This window comes from Antedon mediterranea, chromosome 1, assembly GCF_964355755.1.
Source record: "Antedon mediterranea chromosome 1, ecAntMedi1.1, whole genome shotgun sequence".
NCBI lineage: Eukaryota > Metazoa > Echinodermata > Crinoidea > Comatulida > Antedonidae > Antedon > Antedon mediterranea.
Genome location: NC_092670.1, coordinates 12,753,336 through 12,770,558, shown reverse-complemented (window position 1 = coordinate 12,770,558; position 17,223 = coordinate 12,753,336). Strand labels below are relative to the sequence as shown.

Below are 17,223 nucleotides of genomic sequence, written 5' to 3'. Positions count from 1 at the left end.
TTCCCAAAAGGTATGTCTTTGAAGAAAGTGAAAAACTAAAAATGCATAGTAGTTTTGTCTTCCTCCTTTCCAGTAAGTCACAAGCTTATGCAAATTAGGTGAACATTGTACTTGAATCACTAGCAGAGTAGTAGACCAATACAATATATACAATATAAAAGATAGACAGATGTTGCATTTAAAGCATCATCAGCAGAAAATAAAACAAAACAGAATACATAAATGTAAAAGAATATCTAAAGATTTATTTTCATAGAAATTAACACATTTTATATTGTAAATACTTGGAAGAATTTATTATTTAAACAAGTACAGTATATTTCAGACTATAAATCATAATATTATATACATATTCAATATTATATTCATTAAAATAATTTTTACAGATGCATATCTTGGCTTTTTCATAGAAAGGGTACAAAAAGGGTCATACAGCGTGTAGTACATACAAACTAAAAACTGGAATTGTAGGTTTTGCCTAGTCTGTATATTATGATTAGATTGGTTGTTGGTTCCAGCATTCAATCTTGCATATTAACTCAACAAATGATAAGAATTAGTGGCGTAATGCAAGGCCCCTGGTTTAGGAACGCTAATTGGCCCTCCAACGCTGGACGGTTTTAGTGCCTTCCTTTCCTCTGGGTCCTGCCAGTTAGCTGTCATAGCTGTTAGGCCACTGGAATTCTGCCTAGAAATAATGCTATAACTGTTTGCAATGAAAGATGAAAGCCCAAGTGTTAGGTAGGATATCTACATATGGGGTTCATTTCATGCACTAAAGTCGTTTTACATCATGCATAATATTATTTAATTTAGAACCACATTGAAGCATAGTATAGATAAAAATTCTTTGGTAGATGAAATTGCAATATGATATATATATTTGCATTCATAGCTGCATAAAATATAATACATTTATGGAATATAAATAATTGAGTGACCACCTGGTCATTTGCATAATTAAATATTCCACCAATGCATAGTGTACCCCTCAATAGCTAAAAATTGCATCAGGCTATTCATTTATAACCTATAAAAAACCTTGTAGCCCTAGAAAATATACTCTCGCTATTTGTTCACTTAAAAACACCAAACAAACAAAATAATATAAATGTATAATAATTTCAATAATTGGAGGCATATTTAATTGGGCGGATTGAAGTTGTGTAGGCCTACTATGCCAGTAGCATAGGCCTACTCTTGGTGGGTTTATAAGCACACTTCTCTAAAAAAAACAATATATAATTCTATACAGCAAAACCCTGAGTTTTAAATAAACTATTACAGATCATTTTTGTTACTAAAAATCCTCAGTCCGATTTTATATTACATTTTAACCTTTGACAGTAGTATGACATCATTTCCTGTATGTTATACCTTAGACTATAACTAGTCACTTCCACATACAATACATCTTTTGCTCTATGGAACACACCCCTACTTCATTTAAACTACCTATAAACAAATTAAATAATACAAATATATATATATAATAACCGTCACACATTAGCTACCCTGTGTTGTCTAGCTAGCCTTTTGGTAATAACAATTATTTCAAAAAAATAAAAACAGTAAAAATGTTGTAAAAAATAGGTTTATTTATCTGAACTTACAATGCATGTTTGGATACCAGATTGGAGGCAGTGTATGTAGGGGCAGTTTTTGATCCATAGTTTTTTGGACTTTATGATGTGTTCCGATCTCTATAGTTTTTCAGGCTTTTCCTCTTAACACCTTCATGAATATGTAGTATTCCAACAATGCCTTCATGAATATGCATATTCCAACAAGGCCTTTATGAATATGCATATTCCAACAAAGCCTTTATGAATATGCATATTCCAACTGGTACAAATCACCAATCAGCATAGAGTTTTCACTACTAGTACTGTACTGTAGTATGATTTGGTCACAATCGCTAGGGTGTTAAGATAAGGCACAAAACAAATGATTTATATTATACTGTATATGGAATTTCTCCATGTTTTCAATCAACCAGGCGAGTGAGTGTCTGCTCCATACGGAACCGGTGGATGAGGTCGACGACTAGGAAGAGAGTTGACGGAAGCCGAGCTACTGGAAGATGATAGATCCCTATGCTTTCCTTTCTTTCGCTTGATCTTGGGAAGAGAATGAGCTGAAAAGCTGCAGAAAAAATTAATGAATAAATAATAAGGGAAGAAAATTACCAGGAAAACACAGAAAGTTGATAAAACTTTAAAAGGTTTCATAGAAATAAGGAATATAATTCTGGCAATAATGTCAGTGAATTTGATTCAACAAGCTTCTTTTAATACTAAACCTTCATTTCACAAGACTAGGTAAAACATCCCAAACATGTGACCATTTGCACAGAGTTATATTTAGTGGTGGTCTGAGAAAGTTTACCAACTATGCTGTGTGAGTGAGTGAGTGGCCGAGCGGTTAAGACAGTGGAACCGTAATTACCTAGCCATAACATCGGCAGGGGTTCGAGGCTCACTCACTCCATGGTTCTGGTGGTAGAACGAGTCTTCTCGGATAAGGACTATAAACCGTAGGTCCAGTGTACACATCTAGCTCGTGTGCACTTTAAAGAACCTAGTACATCTTTCGAGACGAGTAGGGGGTTAACCAGGTGTATTAGTACATCACAGCCACTGATCACCCGGCTGGGCCCTCTGGGAAACCAGTCATTGACTGAAGAGGTTACCCAGTATAAATATATATTTCAATTTCAAATTGAAAACTTAGTAGATCAATAAATCAATCAATCAATCGTTCGATTTATATAGCGCCATTCCAACATTCATTGCTCATGGCATCACCATTTTATGTTAAAATTTAAAAATTATATTTGTACAGTATTTGCGGTTTCCCCATTTATATGGTCAAGTTTAATTTTACATATTTTTAGCATCTTACCTTTTAGTAGCATTGTTTTGTAAAGCTTTAGAGGGCGCACTTAGTGTACGCTGTTCTTTCACTATGAGTACTGTTGAGATAGGAGTCCACTAGAAAAAAATAATGTATTACATTAATGCACCACAATTAGAGTGCTATCCAATTGGATTTGAAAGAATTAAAATAGCAATCCTCACAGTTTTTATCCAAATAATATGATAGTCTGGCAAAAAGCTCGAATAAAAAAAAACACATAATTCTTTTTACAAAAAAGTAGATAGATTACTTACTACATGAGAATTATCCGTAGTACATCTAAAGTGGACTTTGTCAGCACAATAGCCTTCAAGCAAAGCAAGGCCTAAGACAAACAAATGATGATGAACACAACAATTAGGTCATTGGCATTGTATGTATACCGTATTAAATGATGATGTCATATTTTAATTACCATAAGCCATGCACTGCGGCAGCAGTACCAAAGCCGGTTTTCCACTAGGCGAAAATTTGTCCACGCGGATCCAACATTTTGCAGAGAAAACAATTGTGCTTTTTCACACACGAGAGAATAGATGCAATTTTCATTTTCATCGTCTGTCTGCTGAGCTTTTGGATTCACATGAGTCATGCTCATGAAACTGTCATTTCCTGAGCTCTGATTGGTTGTTCAATTTTTCGCTCAGCAATAAGCATAAACTTTTCAAACTACTCATTTTGCTGAAAAAAAACTAGAACTAGAGAAAGGAAGATGAAAATACCAACACCTATACATACAAGCAGGCGCAAACAAATTCACTTAGTGGAAAACAGGCCTTAGTAGAGATACTATAGTTATTCATGTTTTGCCAAGTTTCATTTTGTTTTCACTATCAAACTTTGTGACAACAAATGTTATGTTCCCATGTATGGACATGACGATGTCATATCACTACCATATTTTGGGCACATCATACTTTTAGTCAAACTAGTTTGATAGTGTAGACAGAGCTTTAGCTAACCTCTGGCTGGCATCCGGTTATATTTATTCACCCATTCCTCAAGCAAAACATTGTAATAGCGTGTTGTTTCGAAAAATCGTGAGTATTTTGCGGAGATCGGTGATGGGTAGATTCGTTGAAATGATCCACGACGACTGAATTCATCCTCTGATTCTATTAGCATGCATATATCATCGGGTGTTAGTAAATCAAGGACAGATGAACGACATTGCTAAAAAAGTAATGAAAAATGTTTACTGGTACTAAGTTTCGAAAATAAGGTTAGAGTATTAAGCTAGCTAGCTTTCCTTCAATTGTTGTGTAATACTGTAATATCTTATTTTTTACTACGACTTGTTGGGGTTGTTTACTGAGTGGTCTGAAAGGGATGTTTGCCAGGTCAAATTAAACTGCCCTAGTAAAGTTTGTGAACAGAAGTAGTTGGTAATTCTGTTACCAACATGTTTTAAATATATATTTTACTGTACTCAATTCTAGATTTCATTGTAAAATAAACAGTTTTAGCTTACTGCTATTGGTTTGAAATATATTTATATACTATAAAAATATTAATAAAAACAAACTTTATCTTTCACAGCATATCCCCACTAGGAATCTAAGTGTATAGAATTTGGCATGTACAAAATCATCATCTTTAAAAATATTTTACTTGTCCTTGGATAACCTTTAAACAATCGGGACAACTGTTAATATGGGACCCTGTAGGCCTAATACATTAACTTACATCATCAATGTGTTTTTGAGTGTAGAAAGCATGTTTAGCCCGTTCATGCTTCTCAAGGTGTGTGATCCATGATTGTTTATCCATTATAACATCTTTATAGTTCATACTGAAAATTGGAATACTGTAATTCAATACATATTTAATGTACAGGTATGCAATATCTAAGCAGTGCGATGTGCCCAAATATGGTAGTGGTATGACCAAATTTGGTAGTGATATGACATCATTATGTCTACATAAGGGCACATTACATTTTTTGTCACATAAAGTTTGATAGTGTAGACATAAGATATAAAGTATTGTTGTTATTATTGTTGTTGTATTGTTATATTATAGAAGTTTTTCATCAAGAAATATTTGTTAAGAGCAGTATGTGCGATTCCTCTAATTATTTTACATCTTAGTTAGTTACACATTAATTTACAAAGAAATTGCATCTTTTATTGGGAATTCAATATAGTTAATATCTATGTATAAAAAATGTACTTATCAATCTATTTTTACACATCTCTCCCTGTAATAAATGTGTGGTTGGTGGTTCCTATCCTCTAAAGACTGTGTAATTGTGAATAATAATAATAATAATAAATTCCAGCTTACTTATTTCCATTGGATGCAAGGTTCGGGTACACCTCTCGTTTATCTGGAATCTGAAAACCAGCCAAGTTGAGAAGATCTTTAATCATACCGCCTTTAATGCACACATCCAACGGCGAGTTAGAATGCAAACTAAAGAAAAGGAAGGAAATTATTATAATATATTTCAATCACAAATTTCTGTTGTGGCAATTATTGCCTGCCATGCCATTAGCATGTATCATGTAACTTGATTACCATAACAAGAGAAAGGTTAATGGGTAATTGCAATGTATGACATTCGATATAATTACGGCGGTATTATGTTTTGTTATTCATCCTGAGGAAATCGAACTAGAATGATTTTTCTATTGTGATTTTCCCCCCAATGGTTGCATTAAATTTATAATGACTATTGCCAGGTGTGTGTTAAGTTTTCTTTCTTTTCTGTATTACCAGCTCCTTGAAACATCATTGAAGTTTTGTAGAGGGGTGGGGAGATTGCTTATGGAAAAGGGGAAACATCTTGTTGTTGGGTTGTTGGGGGGGGGGGGGGCGGGGTGACTTGCAGTAAAGCTATTGGTTCAATTTAGTCATAAACATTGGATGGGTATAGAGTTACCTTAATGTAGGCATGTACAATGTGAAAAATCAATAATTGCAAACAAAAAATGTATAAAAACACTAGGGTCTGTGTTATGGGTTGTCTTTCACACGCTCCAGCTCTATGCGCATATCGATTGGCGCATAGCCGCATGTGGTGTCGTGAAAACAACGCTTTAAGGCTGTAAGACCCAGTACTTGGATGTTATAAACGCTACTAAGAGTGGATGCTACTATAGGTAAAAATCAAGGTGAGCAAAACGGCAAGTTAAAATAAATTTTAGGCTGGCCACATCATCCATCTATCTCTGCCCACTACAACACCCCTAAACATGACTAAAAACTAAAAATAGATTTACTAATGGTGTGATGATAATTAAAAGTTATAGTTATTAGTTATTCTGATATTAAATTATATTTGAAATGTAAACTCATGTATTCTTGGTTAAGATCTAATTACACTAATGTTTAAACAATTTAATGATTGACAAGTATGTTGTTTTAAGATACAATTATTGGAATATATAGTACGCCCTAATTGAAAATACTCTCAAGTTGAATTGTCCACAAGTAATATTTTAAAGATGTTTGCGATTCTCTAACTGCCAACAGCATACGTTACCTTGGTGATATATTGACCTCTAGTATCCATGGTTTTAGACTCTCGTCCAGTAGTATATCAAAGCCAAACAGCTCGTGAACACAGTAACGATATTTAACGTTTGCTTTTGTCATGCTATTCATTGTACTCTCCCCACTAAAAGTTAAACCACAATAAGTTACATAAAAAGACACAAGTTTCATCTCCTGCTGAAAATCTTGATCTAATTTAATAATAATAATGAGTAATACTAATATGAGATTTTTAAACGTACAAAAGACAGACTAAAAGAAAAACTATTCAGCGTTAATTGAACATTTTCTGAAAATGTTATTTTTTATTAATTAGGGTACATGTTTCTGTGACACACTAGAAATGTATGATACCTTCATAATTGTATATTTTAACTTTTTATGTATGTATATCGAATAAAATCAATCAATCAAAAAATATTAATTGATTCTAATTATAAAATTATTAATGCATCATACCTTCATTATCTAATAAAATATTACTTGATTCTAAATATAGACCAGATTTGCTATAAATGACTCCAAAATGGTCTTTAATTAGAGGTGCACTGAATCTGTACATACCTGATTATTGTCTTCACAATCAGGCTCTGAATATCTTGCCAGATTGGAGCAGTGTCAATACCCATTCGTTTCATGTAACCCCACAATGCTTTTAGGCTCCTACCAAAGAACATATGAGTTAGGCTTAGAAATTCATACCACAATTACACAGTCTACCAATTTTCTGTGCATCTTATTCACGTGCCCAGAATGACTTTTTGACTCAACAGCTACATAGTCATGGCATGTTTGTAAGGTGTAGTCAAAAGATAGGCAATGGAAGGACAGACCAAGTCAATCTAACAACAGGATGATGAGCTCCTGAGATCAAAGGGTTTATTGGTGGCTGCAACATGATCAGTTGCACGCCCCTTTACCCAAACACAGCATGAAGAATATGTATGCTGTACAGTACTGTTGGTATTTGTCACAGCCAGATATAAGATCAAAGGACTGTTGCTATCTTGACAAGGCAAGCTCAGTGATTGTCTTGGATAGACTTATTCACTACAGGGCTAGAGGTAATTGTAATGATCTGATGCAATAACAATGTTTCCTACCATTTATGTCCCTCACACGCTGTGTGATCCTCGTTTGGTGTGAAATCACTATTGTTCTTATTGATACTATAGTTTGTCAAATGCATAAACTTGTTTGATAAGCTTTTCATGGAAGACGAGTATCTGTAAAATAATAAGATTAATGAAGCGTAATACAAACTTGTTTAAATAAAATGAAATGAAATTCGAGGTAATTTCATATTTCAAATATTTATTCATGAATGCAAATATATATGTATATACATTATAATTGGTCTAATGGTTAGGACATCAATTGGGGCGGCTTTTTGCCATTCTCACAGATTTCCTTATCTTATCGTTTCAAATTAATTAATAAATTTCCAGCATATCACAGGTGGTTAAGAATATGTTATGTGCCTGTGGTATTATAATTGGTCTATACCTTTTGCTTTAATGTTAAATTGAATATAATTGTAGGTATAAAATAAATACAAGCTACATACTTCATTGTAGCAAACCGGGTCAGTCCGTCATCGTACACATATATTCTCAATGGATCTAGGGAGGTTACATAGACATATATTCGTAGATCAAACTTGCTGCCGTTAATGAGAAAAGGTTTTGCTAGATAACGCTGGATGATGACAGGGCGCCGTTTTGGAATCTGCGTCCATTTGTGAATGACTTTAATGCCTATCCCACGTGCTGATGCTGGCTGGAAATAAAATATGCAAAAATATTAGTATAATATTATTGTATATTCGTACTCCTAAGATAGGCTCAATTTAATATAGGCCCACAGTCACTTACTAGGACTAGTTTAGCAGAGTACTGATAAACCTGCTTAAAGCCAATTTACACAGACGAGCGGTAACAGTTAGCAAAAAAACGCGTAGCTTATCCCACATAGAATCTGTATCTATCTTGAGTGGAAACTGCCTGTCCACTCCGCATTTTGTTTTACTCAACTCTTTAAAAAAAATTATTATTATTATTTTACAAGCTTAATTCATAAATTGTTTTGGTATAATTTATTTTTTTTTAAATTTTAATAGTAAAAAATATGTAATATTGTGTTGTGTTTTTACATTGTATTTCTTTTATATGGTCTTGTGCAAGAACGCATTTTCTGAACGAGCCTCCATTACAAAATAACAAATTTAGTATGATAAATACAGTCGGTAAATTGAGATGCAGAAATTGAGATTGAATATAAACTAACTGGTTTCATAATCCATTTTTGTTTTGTTCCTCCGTCTTCCCACGCTCTTTTCAACAGTTTCATATCTGACGGTAGCACATAGGTTTGCGGAAAGAAGTTGTAATCTTTCTTGCCAAAATGTACTTGCATACGCGACAGGTTCCTCCATAGACGATCTTTTCGTCCAATTTGAAATGATCCTGGTAAATGATTCATCTAAAAAATTAAATGAGTGAAAAGTATTGGATGAGAATGGTTACATTTTCATTACTGTGTAAATTGGTTTACAAACAATTTTTATTATGGCTTTCTAGACGAAATATGATATTAAATTTAGTGTTCACACCTGTGTGCAATTCAGTAAAGTATTTTCATAACTACAGTATGTGTATAGTTGGTATACAAATAATTGTATTATGGCTTCAAGAAGAAATATGATATTGAATATAGAATTGTCTACCTGATTCTCAGGGCTGTATCTCCACATACGACAATGTTTGATCAGTACCATAGGAAAATTCCAGAATACAGAATCCCATGTGTCCCTTTGTCAGTTAGGTTATGATTAAGGGTTAGGTTATGGTGTTATGATACTAAGCGATACATGTGAAAGACATGTGATGCTATATTATAGAATTTTCCTATGATATTGGAGTAATCTAGATACAGTACAAACATTTGGACTGTTTGGACGTTTTCTTTTAATGAACTAATATTGTTACCTTTTGATAATCTCTAAGAGCTTTGAATCCTGATGCTTTCATGTGCTTGCCCCAGTAACCAATCCACTCATTGGCTTCTAAGGAAACAAAATTAAAATAATTACTATACTAAAATACCATACTATAGTGCACTGTTGTAAACAAAAAGTACTAAAGAACTTGGAAACCGCTAAATGGATTTAAATAATACTTTCAACACACAAACGTCTTTGAGGAAAACAATGCAAAATTTGTCTTTATAATTTTCTGATCAAATTGAAATTGTCTGTCATGGAACAATTAAAATTTGTCATGTCATCGTATTTACTAAGCTGTGTTGCTAAGCAGCGAAACTTTGAGAGTAAAACAAACATGTCAGAGGTGACATCATCTTCGTTTGATTAATTCTTCCAAAAAGAAAATTAAAAGAAATAGTATTGCAATATGCTGGAAGTTTACTCACATATCTCTCTATTCTATCCAAATTATACCAATTGAAATATTATAAAACATTGTAATTTCTTTTGCAGTTTCCATTATGGATATGAAAAATGCACTGCATAAAACCATTTTATAACACAAATACTTCACTTACTTTTAGTAGCTCTGAAACCAGACCTAGCAATACATCCTTTGACGACCTGTGGTGTGACCGGACTCATTCGCCATTTTAGTAACTTACGTAGATCCCAAGGTAACTGTGTTACTGCAAAACACACATTTTTAGTTAGAATAAATATAAATAAATAAACAAACCAAAACGTAATCAACAAATTAATGTATTTTGTCTACAGGAAAACCTCTATTAAGGGAACACCTTCTGGGCCCAACAAAGTGTCCGTATTAAATTTAAATAGGAGTGACCCCTTAATAGGGCTGTCCCTGAATAGGGGTTGGCTGTGGTGTTGTCAAAAATGTATACACAGAGAGTATATTACACAGTTGGATTCACAAGAAAGTGTCCCCTTAATAGGGGTACCAGAGAAGGGGTTCTACTGTATTAATTAATTAATTTTTGGTATATTTCCAAGTTAAACAATGTGTGTTCTCCAAACACCACCACGCTGGCCACATTCAAAACCTCCTGAGACCTTACTTTTTTCTTCTTCTGTAACAAAGTTGATAGTCGGTGGTATGTTACTGAACAAGCTTGGTGTAAGACTAGGCTGAGCATCATCTGTACCTGTAGTGAGCACACCATACACTCTGGTATCTGCTCTGCTGCCTAGACTTGCATGATCCAGTCTGTTGAAATAAAACAGATTTGATTTCTTCCAAAATGTCTATATATATACAGTATGTATATTGTAAAAAAAAAAAAAAAATGTCCTGCCTATGCAGCTTTTTTATTTATATTATTGTATACAGTATACTTGTTAGCTTTGAACTTCACTTTACATTATATATGCACGTTTTTAAGTGTCCAAATAAAATCGAAGCACTTACCTGTTTGCAAGGGACGCTAAGTCATCCTTGATTGTGTCATCACGCCCTCTTTCTTTTGCAGAATGCGTTCTGGATGCAGTACTTGCTATAGAATAGCCATCTGAAGCATCTGAAACACAACATGATTAATGAATATTAGGCTAATTTTTCCATGGATTAAATATTCTTATAATGCTTTCGCTAATTTAATAGGTCAATTTTAAATATTACTAAGATCATTGATGTCTTACTGTTTGAGAAGAAAATCGCATTACATTTATATTTTTTTATATGCATCCAATAGCGAGATAAATAAAATATTTAAATAATTTATCGTCCTTATAAAATTAGTCTCATTTGAGGCGTAGGGAAGGGAGTTATGAGTTACAACCCTGGTGCTACTGTAGGTCAGGATTGAACACTGCACCTTGGGATTGGAAGGCAAACATGTTAACCACCAAGCTACAGCTCCACGTGTGTTATACTGTTTGTTTGTTGGCACTGTAGCATAAAAATCAAGTTTAATAGTTATTAACAAAACACTATTTTACCATCAGCAGCAATATCATCATCTTCCAGTCTGTCCATCAAATCCTCTTCTTCGATGTAATTATCAAATGATGATCCGTCTCCCGGTGTCCTTTCACTGTAAGCAGAAATAAATATTCAAAATATATCGATCTAATGGAAGAGAGAACAGGGAGTGTCTTTGCAGGATCAGAAATCAACCAAAATATATTTGTTGACACTACAGCCAACCTCAACACACCTAATCATTTATATACTGTTATGAGATGTTTTTCCGAATGATTGTAAATAAAACGGTAAAGTGGGTATGACCAACTTGTGTTCATGTTTTTGATTACTGTGTCATTTGAAAAGTCTTCAATTCATGACATTTTTAGTAGGAGCAACTACTTACCTATCTCTGGGATCAAACTCATCCTCTTCTTCATCTATATCACTCCATTCCTCTCCCTGTTCTTTAGTCTCCTCATCTGCAGCATCGTCACTAACTTTAATTAACTTTGCTATTTTCTTTGGTTTCTTGCTAGTAGTAGTAGTAGTACCATTTACAGATGGTTCTTTGTTTTTCTTTATTGCTGCTTTTACTGTTGGTTCTAAAGACCTCCCATGCAAAGATCGTGTATCAAACTTATTTGTATGGCCATAGCGAGGTCCTCTGCTGCTATGGGGTCGCGGGTGTATAGGTGCAGCTCTGGGGGGTGCTCTAGGTTCTATGGACAACGACGAACTTGTAGTGTGATCATAATACACCTGTGGCCTGGGTAAGGGCCGTGCAGGGTTGAAGAGATCTCGGAAGTATTTGCCTGAGGGTGGAAGCCTAGGCCCTGCGTTGAGTCTGGAAGTGGAAGCTGGTTGATCATTTTTTAGGATAGGTTTGTGGGTTTGTCTTCTAAGTGGAAGGTGCTTCTGGCCGGTTTGAATTGCAAGGTTTTCTAAGCCACGTGTCAGGATGGCCTTTATTTCATCTCTCTCTTCTTTTGTTGTCATTTTAATCCTTATCCTTTTATTTTATCTCTTCAGTATTTCTGCTTTTATTAGAGGCTCCCATCTTGCTTGTTCAAAAATAGAATTGGGCCTGTAAACTGATCTTATCTCCACATAGATCCCTATAATATACAGACAAGCAAAAGAATAAATTAACATGACAAGAAATGTGACAGTTGACACTTGTGTTATGCGCGATTTGAACGATTTGCGCAATTTGAAATTGCGCAAAAAAATCCTTGCGCAATTTGAAATTGCGCAAAGAATTCTTGCGCAATTTAAAATTGCGCAAGGATTTTTTTGCGCAATTTGAAATTGCGCAATCAACTTGCGCAATTTCAAATTGCGCAAGAAAATCTTTGCGCAATTTTAAATTGCGCTGCACAATTTGTAAATTGCGCAAGATAGTTCTTGCGCAAAATGACACCTTTGCGCAATTTGAAAACGAACTGTAAATTTTCAAATTGCGCAACAAAATTCTACCAGACAATCGGTATTTTAATAATTTATTGGAAACTAAATAACTCAAAATAAAACATAATAAATGCGAAGATAACATGTGTATAATAAATACATAACATTTATTATTACAATTAAATAATATTATCACTGTAACTTGAAATAAATCAAAATAAATGTAAAAATTAAGTTTTTAATATTAGTTTAAGCTAGGCCATGTAACCTAGTCAGTATCAGTAGTCCAGACCCTAGCTAGGCTAGAGTAGTATAGCCGGCCGGCCGCGCCACGCCCGCCTGGTGGAACACCACCGCTTCGTTTTCCTTCGTCGGTTCTTCGACGGTATGCTAACTTATAACAATATTTGCACTACTAAAATAAGGAAATGCGATATTTATCTTTAATTTTGAATCATTCTTAGAAATTACTATAAAAATATGGGTGTGCATGATTTCACAATCTGTCGAAAAACCTTGCGCAATTTGCAGATTACTTGCGCAATTTAATACGTTGCTTGCGCAATTTGAAACACATGTTTCAATTCAAATTGCGCAAGGATTTTTTTTGCGCAATTTCAAATTGCGCAAATCGTTCAAATCGCGCATAACACTTGCACTACACCAAGCCTAGTTAGGCCTATTTAGTATTAATTATATGAATTGAATAATGTCAATTATGATAAGCCAGACCACATCAGTCATCACCACACTGCACCAGCCAGTCGGTCAAGACAGGGAGTTCTGGTCCTTGCTTATTAGTAGTACTAGGCCTAGCTAGGGCCTAGGCCTAGTAGTAGCCTAGAGGGTAGGCCTAGCCCCTAGCTAGCTAGGCCTAGGCTAGCCTAGTTAGTTAGAGGCCTCTAAGAGTCTAACTAGGCTAGTAGGCCTAGCCTACTACTAGGCTAAACTAGCCTTAGTTAGGCCTAGCTTATTCAAGTTTATTTAATCAACTAAGAAACAAATTTAGGGTATGCTCAATAACTATAATTGTATAACTTAATATACCTTCATTACAATCATGATTTTCGTTGGAACTCAAACAGAAAAGTAGTTACATCCTAAATCAAAACAACTCAACATACAGCCTAGCAACGAACCGCCATCTATCGTGTGTCGACGATGATCGATGATGTTTTGTAGTAATCGTCTGGGAAAAGCTTAAAATAAAGTGCGCCCTCTGTAATTTAAAAGACCACCTTTAGTTATGCAAATTATTTTGGCTTTCCGAATATTGGTTCCTTACGGAAATTTACTCTCATGCATTGGTTATTTGTTTGGCTTTATTATTTTAAATAAGGTGCTCGGCGACGACAAAGGCTTATACATTTGGCTTCTTTCATTTATTATTCTGTATTCAATAGTCGGAATTGAACCTAAGTTGAGTTTGAATTAAATATAATTGTTTCTAGACCTTTGATTGGCCTACTTTAAGGGCTATGGTTGAGCGACTTAAAACAAAACATTGTCAGAACAATTATCTTTTAACAACATGGCTAGCAATTTAGTATCAATGAGTTATAAAACTAATAACAACGTATCTCAAGTTTATGGCCGAAGAGTAGGCTAGTACGTCAGGACTAAGGATACCACCGTGACGTGTTTTAGGCAATTTCTTAGATAAATGAGTCGACACTCAGTATTGGATTGTATGGAATGATTGTTTTTACTTTCTCTCTATCACCTCCTGTTAAGTGCATTAAAGAATCCATAGCACTAACAATCTAGGTGAGTGAGTAATTATTATGTTGATAACTACGGTATAGGTTTTGGGCAAAGAAAGGCCGCTACATTGAAAACGAATGTGTTTTTACATATTCATGATGTTGATGAATGAGCACAAAGAAATTTAAGTTGTAAACATAGGCCTACCTATTATTTAGGAACCAATAATTCATTCATAATTTTGAATATTCAGATTTCTCAAAGATTCCTTCTTCTGGTAATGTCAGAGTTCAAATTATGCCATTTAGCTATGTTAAATTCCGAGTTAGAGGAAAGCAAACAAAAGCGAATTATTTGACATACATCACTTTGATTAATGTTGACCAATTAAAACTGTGAACATTGTGTAATAATTAACTAATAATAGGTCTCGTTAAGCTATTATAATAACCTCGCGTGGGCAGAGAAGAATCTTCTTAACATTGGTTCATTTAAATTGCAAAATACATACGTTTTCCTTATTATTGGCGTATTGTCAAAGATCAATCTATACTATGTCAACAATCTTGTATGCTGAAAGACAAATGATAATGGCAACAACAAAGACAATTAAGAAATGTAATTATTCCGACATCATAACAGCAAAGTGCGTAGAGTGTAAGGCCTATCCAGAGAGTTGTCTAAAGTCAAGTCATCACTCATATTTTTACTACATTGTCAAAGTTATCACTATCTCAACATTTCTCAAAAAAAATTATTTTCTGTACTGGACTTACTATATTAATAATAGATATAATTGAATATGGGAACACAACGTTTAGGAATATCATTTGCACAGAATTACAGGTACCTGGTAAATAAATAAAATAAAGCTAAATTTTGAGACTTCAAAGAAACGGAAAACGGCGCCGTTTTGTTTATGAAAAAATAATACTCGGAATTGAACGACGTCGTATTATGTTCACTATTAGCATAATATCTCTATGCTTCAAGGCTGCGTTCACACGTATTCCATTCTCACGGAACAAACTGGGGGAAATGTCACGTTGTAGCTTGTCGGTAGATTTTAGCTAATTTACAATAATGCGCAGGGATCCTGTGTTTGTGTAACATTGTAATGTAAAATGTAATAATTAAAAAATTCCGCCTCTTGAATTAGTTTAATACGCAATAAAATGTAATATTCATAGGCCTAATAAGATTTACAACGGTTTGACATATAATTTGACATACAGCATCTAGACTAAAAGGTCTGTCTACACTATCAAACTTTATGTGACAAAAATTGTGAGTGCCCAAATATGGACATGATGATGTCATATCAATACCATATTTAAGCATCATTACCATATTTGGGCACATCGCACTTTTTTTTTGTCAACAGTTAGTTACATTTAGCAAAATGTATTTTTTAGGTTGACATATGAACTTGCTATGTTTTAATATCTCTAAATACTCACTGTTTGTCACGAGTACCAGTTGATGGTCTTTAATCATGAGGCGTTGTCATGAGCACAAATACCTACATTGATAATTCATTGAAATTGTATTGTTATGCAAATGAGTTAGTTAGTTTCAGATATCTTTCAAGCTAGCAAGACGATCCCTTTCTGATTAATAAACTTATTATCAAAATGATGATTTCTTTGCCAAAGGCTGTACATCAATTTAACATAAATTGTAATTTTATTATTTTTGTTTTATTACAATTATTTCATACAATTAGGAGAGTTCTGGTAACACGGCAAAAGCAATTGTACACGTCTCTGCGTCAAGAATTAGAACGTACGTGCACATAGGCCTACTACATACTCTCCAATAACTTATTCTTGACGTTATGCCTAGATCTGCTTGTAAATAATTATTTTAGCAATATAGTGTGCATGATGTTGGTTATATATTTTTACTATTATAAAGTTTGTCCATTCCTGTCTTGGCTTGCTATTCATTCATTCATAGATTTTCTTTATTTCGGATAGAACATCCATATACAAATCATACACTAAACAAAAAGAGAAACAGTTTCACCATGAATTATTATTTAAGGCACTATAGTCAAACGGTCATATCAGATTCAGATCACTATTCACAATGCAGACAGACTGAATACAGTGTGTGTGTCTAAAAATAGAACTATTGATTCCAATAAAAGAATAAATGAGTCAGTTAGAGCTCTATAAAACCAAAAGGTTCATTTAATTATCCTGATAACATCATGATATTTACTGTTGGGCGTCGTCTATTTCTTTCTTTACGAGTATTCTGCTATTGTATAAGTTGTTGAGAAAACAAGCAATGAATAGCACACCACTAATGTACATGAAGAGTGAAAAATAATGATTAACATGATTCGTCTTATTTAATTTGTTTTATATATTTTAATACTCATCATGAACTTTTTTTTAACTCTCGCATTCTGACTATACTTAAATCTCAGGTACAGGCATGAATTATATATATATATATATATATAATATCTGGTTAATTGTACATAAATCAAATATTTGTAACAGAAATCAATATAATAATAATATGGTCAAATACAAAATTTGGCAAAATTGCCATAAAAACCAGAAATACTTTTTTTTCAGTAGTTAGGTAGTTTAACCTAATGTAATAACATGTCTGGTGAATCCCTAGAAGGTGAAAAAAGATGGTGGATAATTTTTGCTATAGCATGAAAATAAAAATCTGAAGTTGAATAAAAATACCAGAAACGTAACATTTAAAAGTTATATTACCTATATTTAGTCATCTGATAACATTTTTTGTGATACCTTTTATT

General features: G+C 33.7%; 1 protein-coding gene across 1 annotated transcript; it reads right to left on the bottom strand.

Annotated features, from left to right (window-relative positions):
• Nucleotides 1-241: 241 nt before the first annotated feature.
• On the bottom strand, nt 242-13,874 carry LOC140056905 (tubulin monoglutamylase TTLL4-like). Its single transcript, XM_072102431.1, has 18 exons — nt 13,782-13,874; nt 11,731-12,442; nt 11,360-11,454; nt 10,830-10,938; nt 10,480-10,628; nt 9,979-10,089; nt 9,405-9,481; nt 8,704-8,898; nt 7,985-8,196; nt 7,521-7,643; nt 6,982-7,080; nt 6,407-6,541; nt 5,206-5,334; nt 4,606-4,711; nt 3,882-4,092; nt 3,174-3,244; nt 2,905-2,993; nt 242-2,145 (listed from the first exon to the last, which is right to left on the bottom strand). Exons 2-18 carry the CDS (start codon nt 12,321-12,323, stop codon nt 1,992-1,994), a joined length of 2,658 nt encoding a protein of 885 aa, XP_071958532.1. The 5' UTR covers nt 12,324-12,442; nt 13,782-13,874; the 3' UTR covers nt 242-1,991.
• Nucleotides 13,875-17,223: the final 3,349 nt, after the last annotated feature.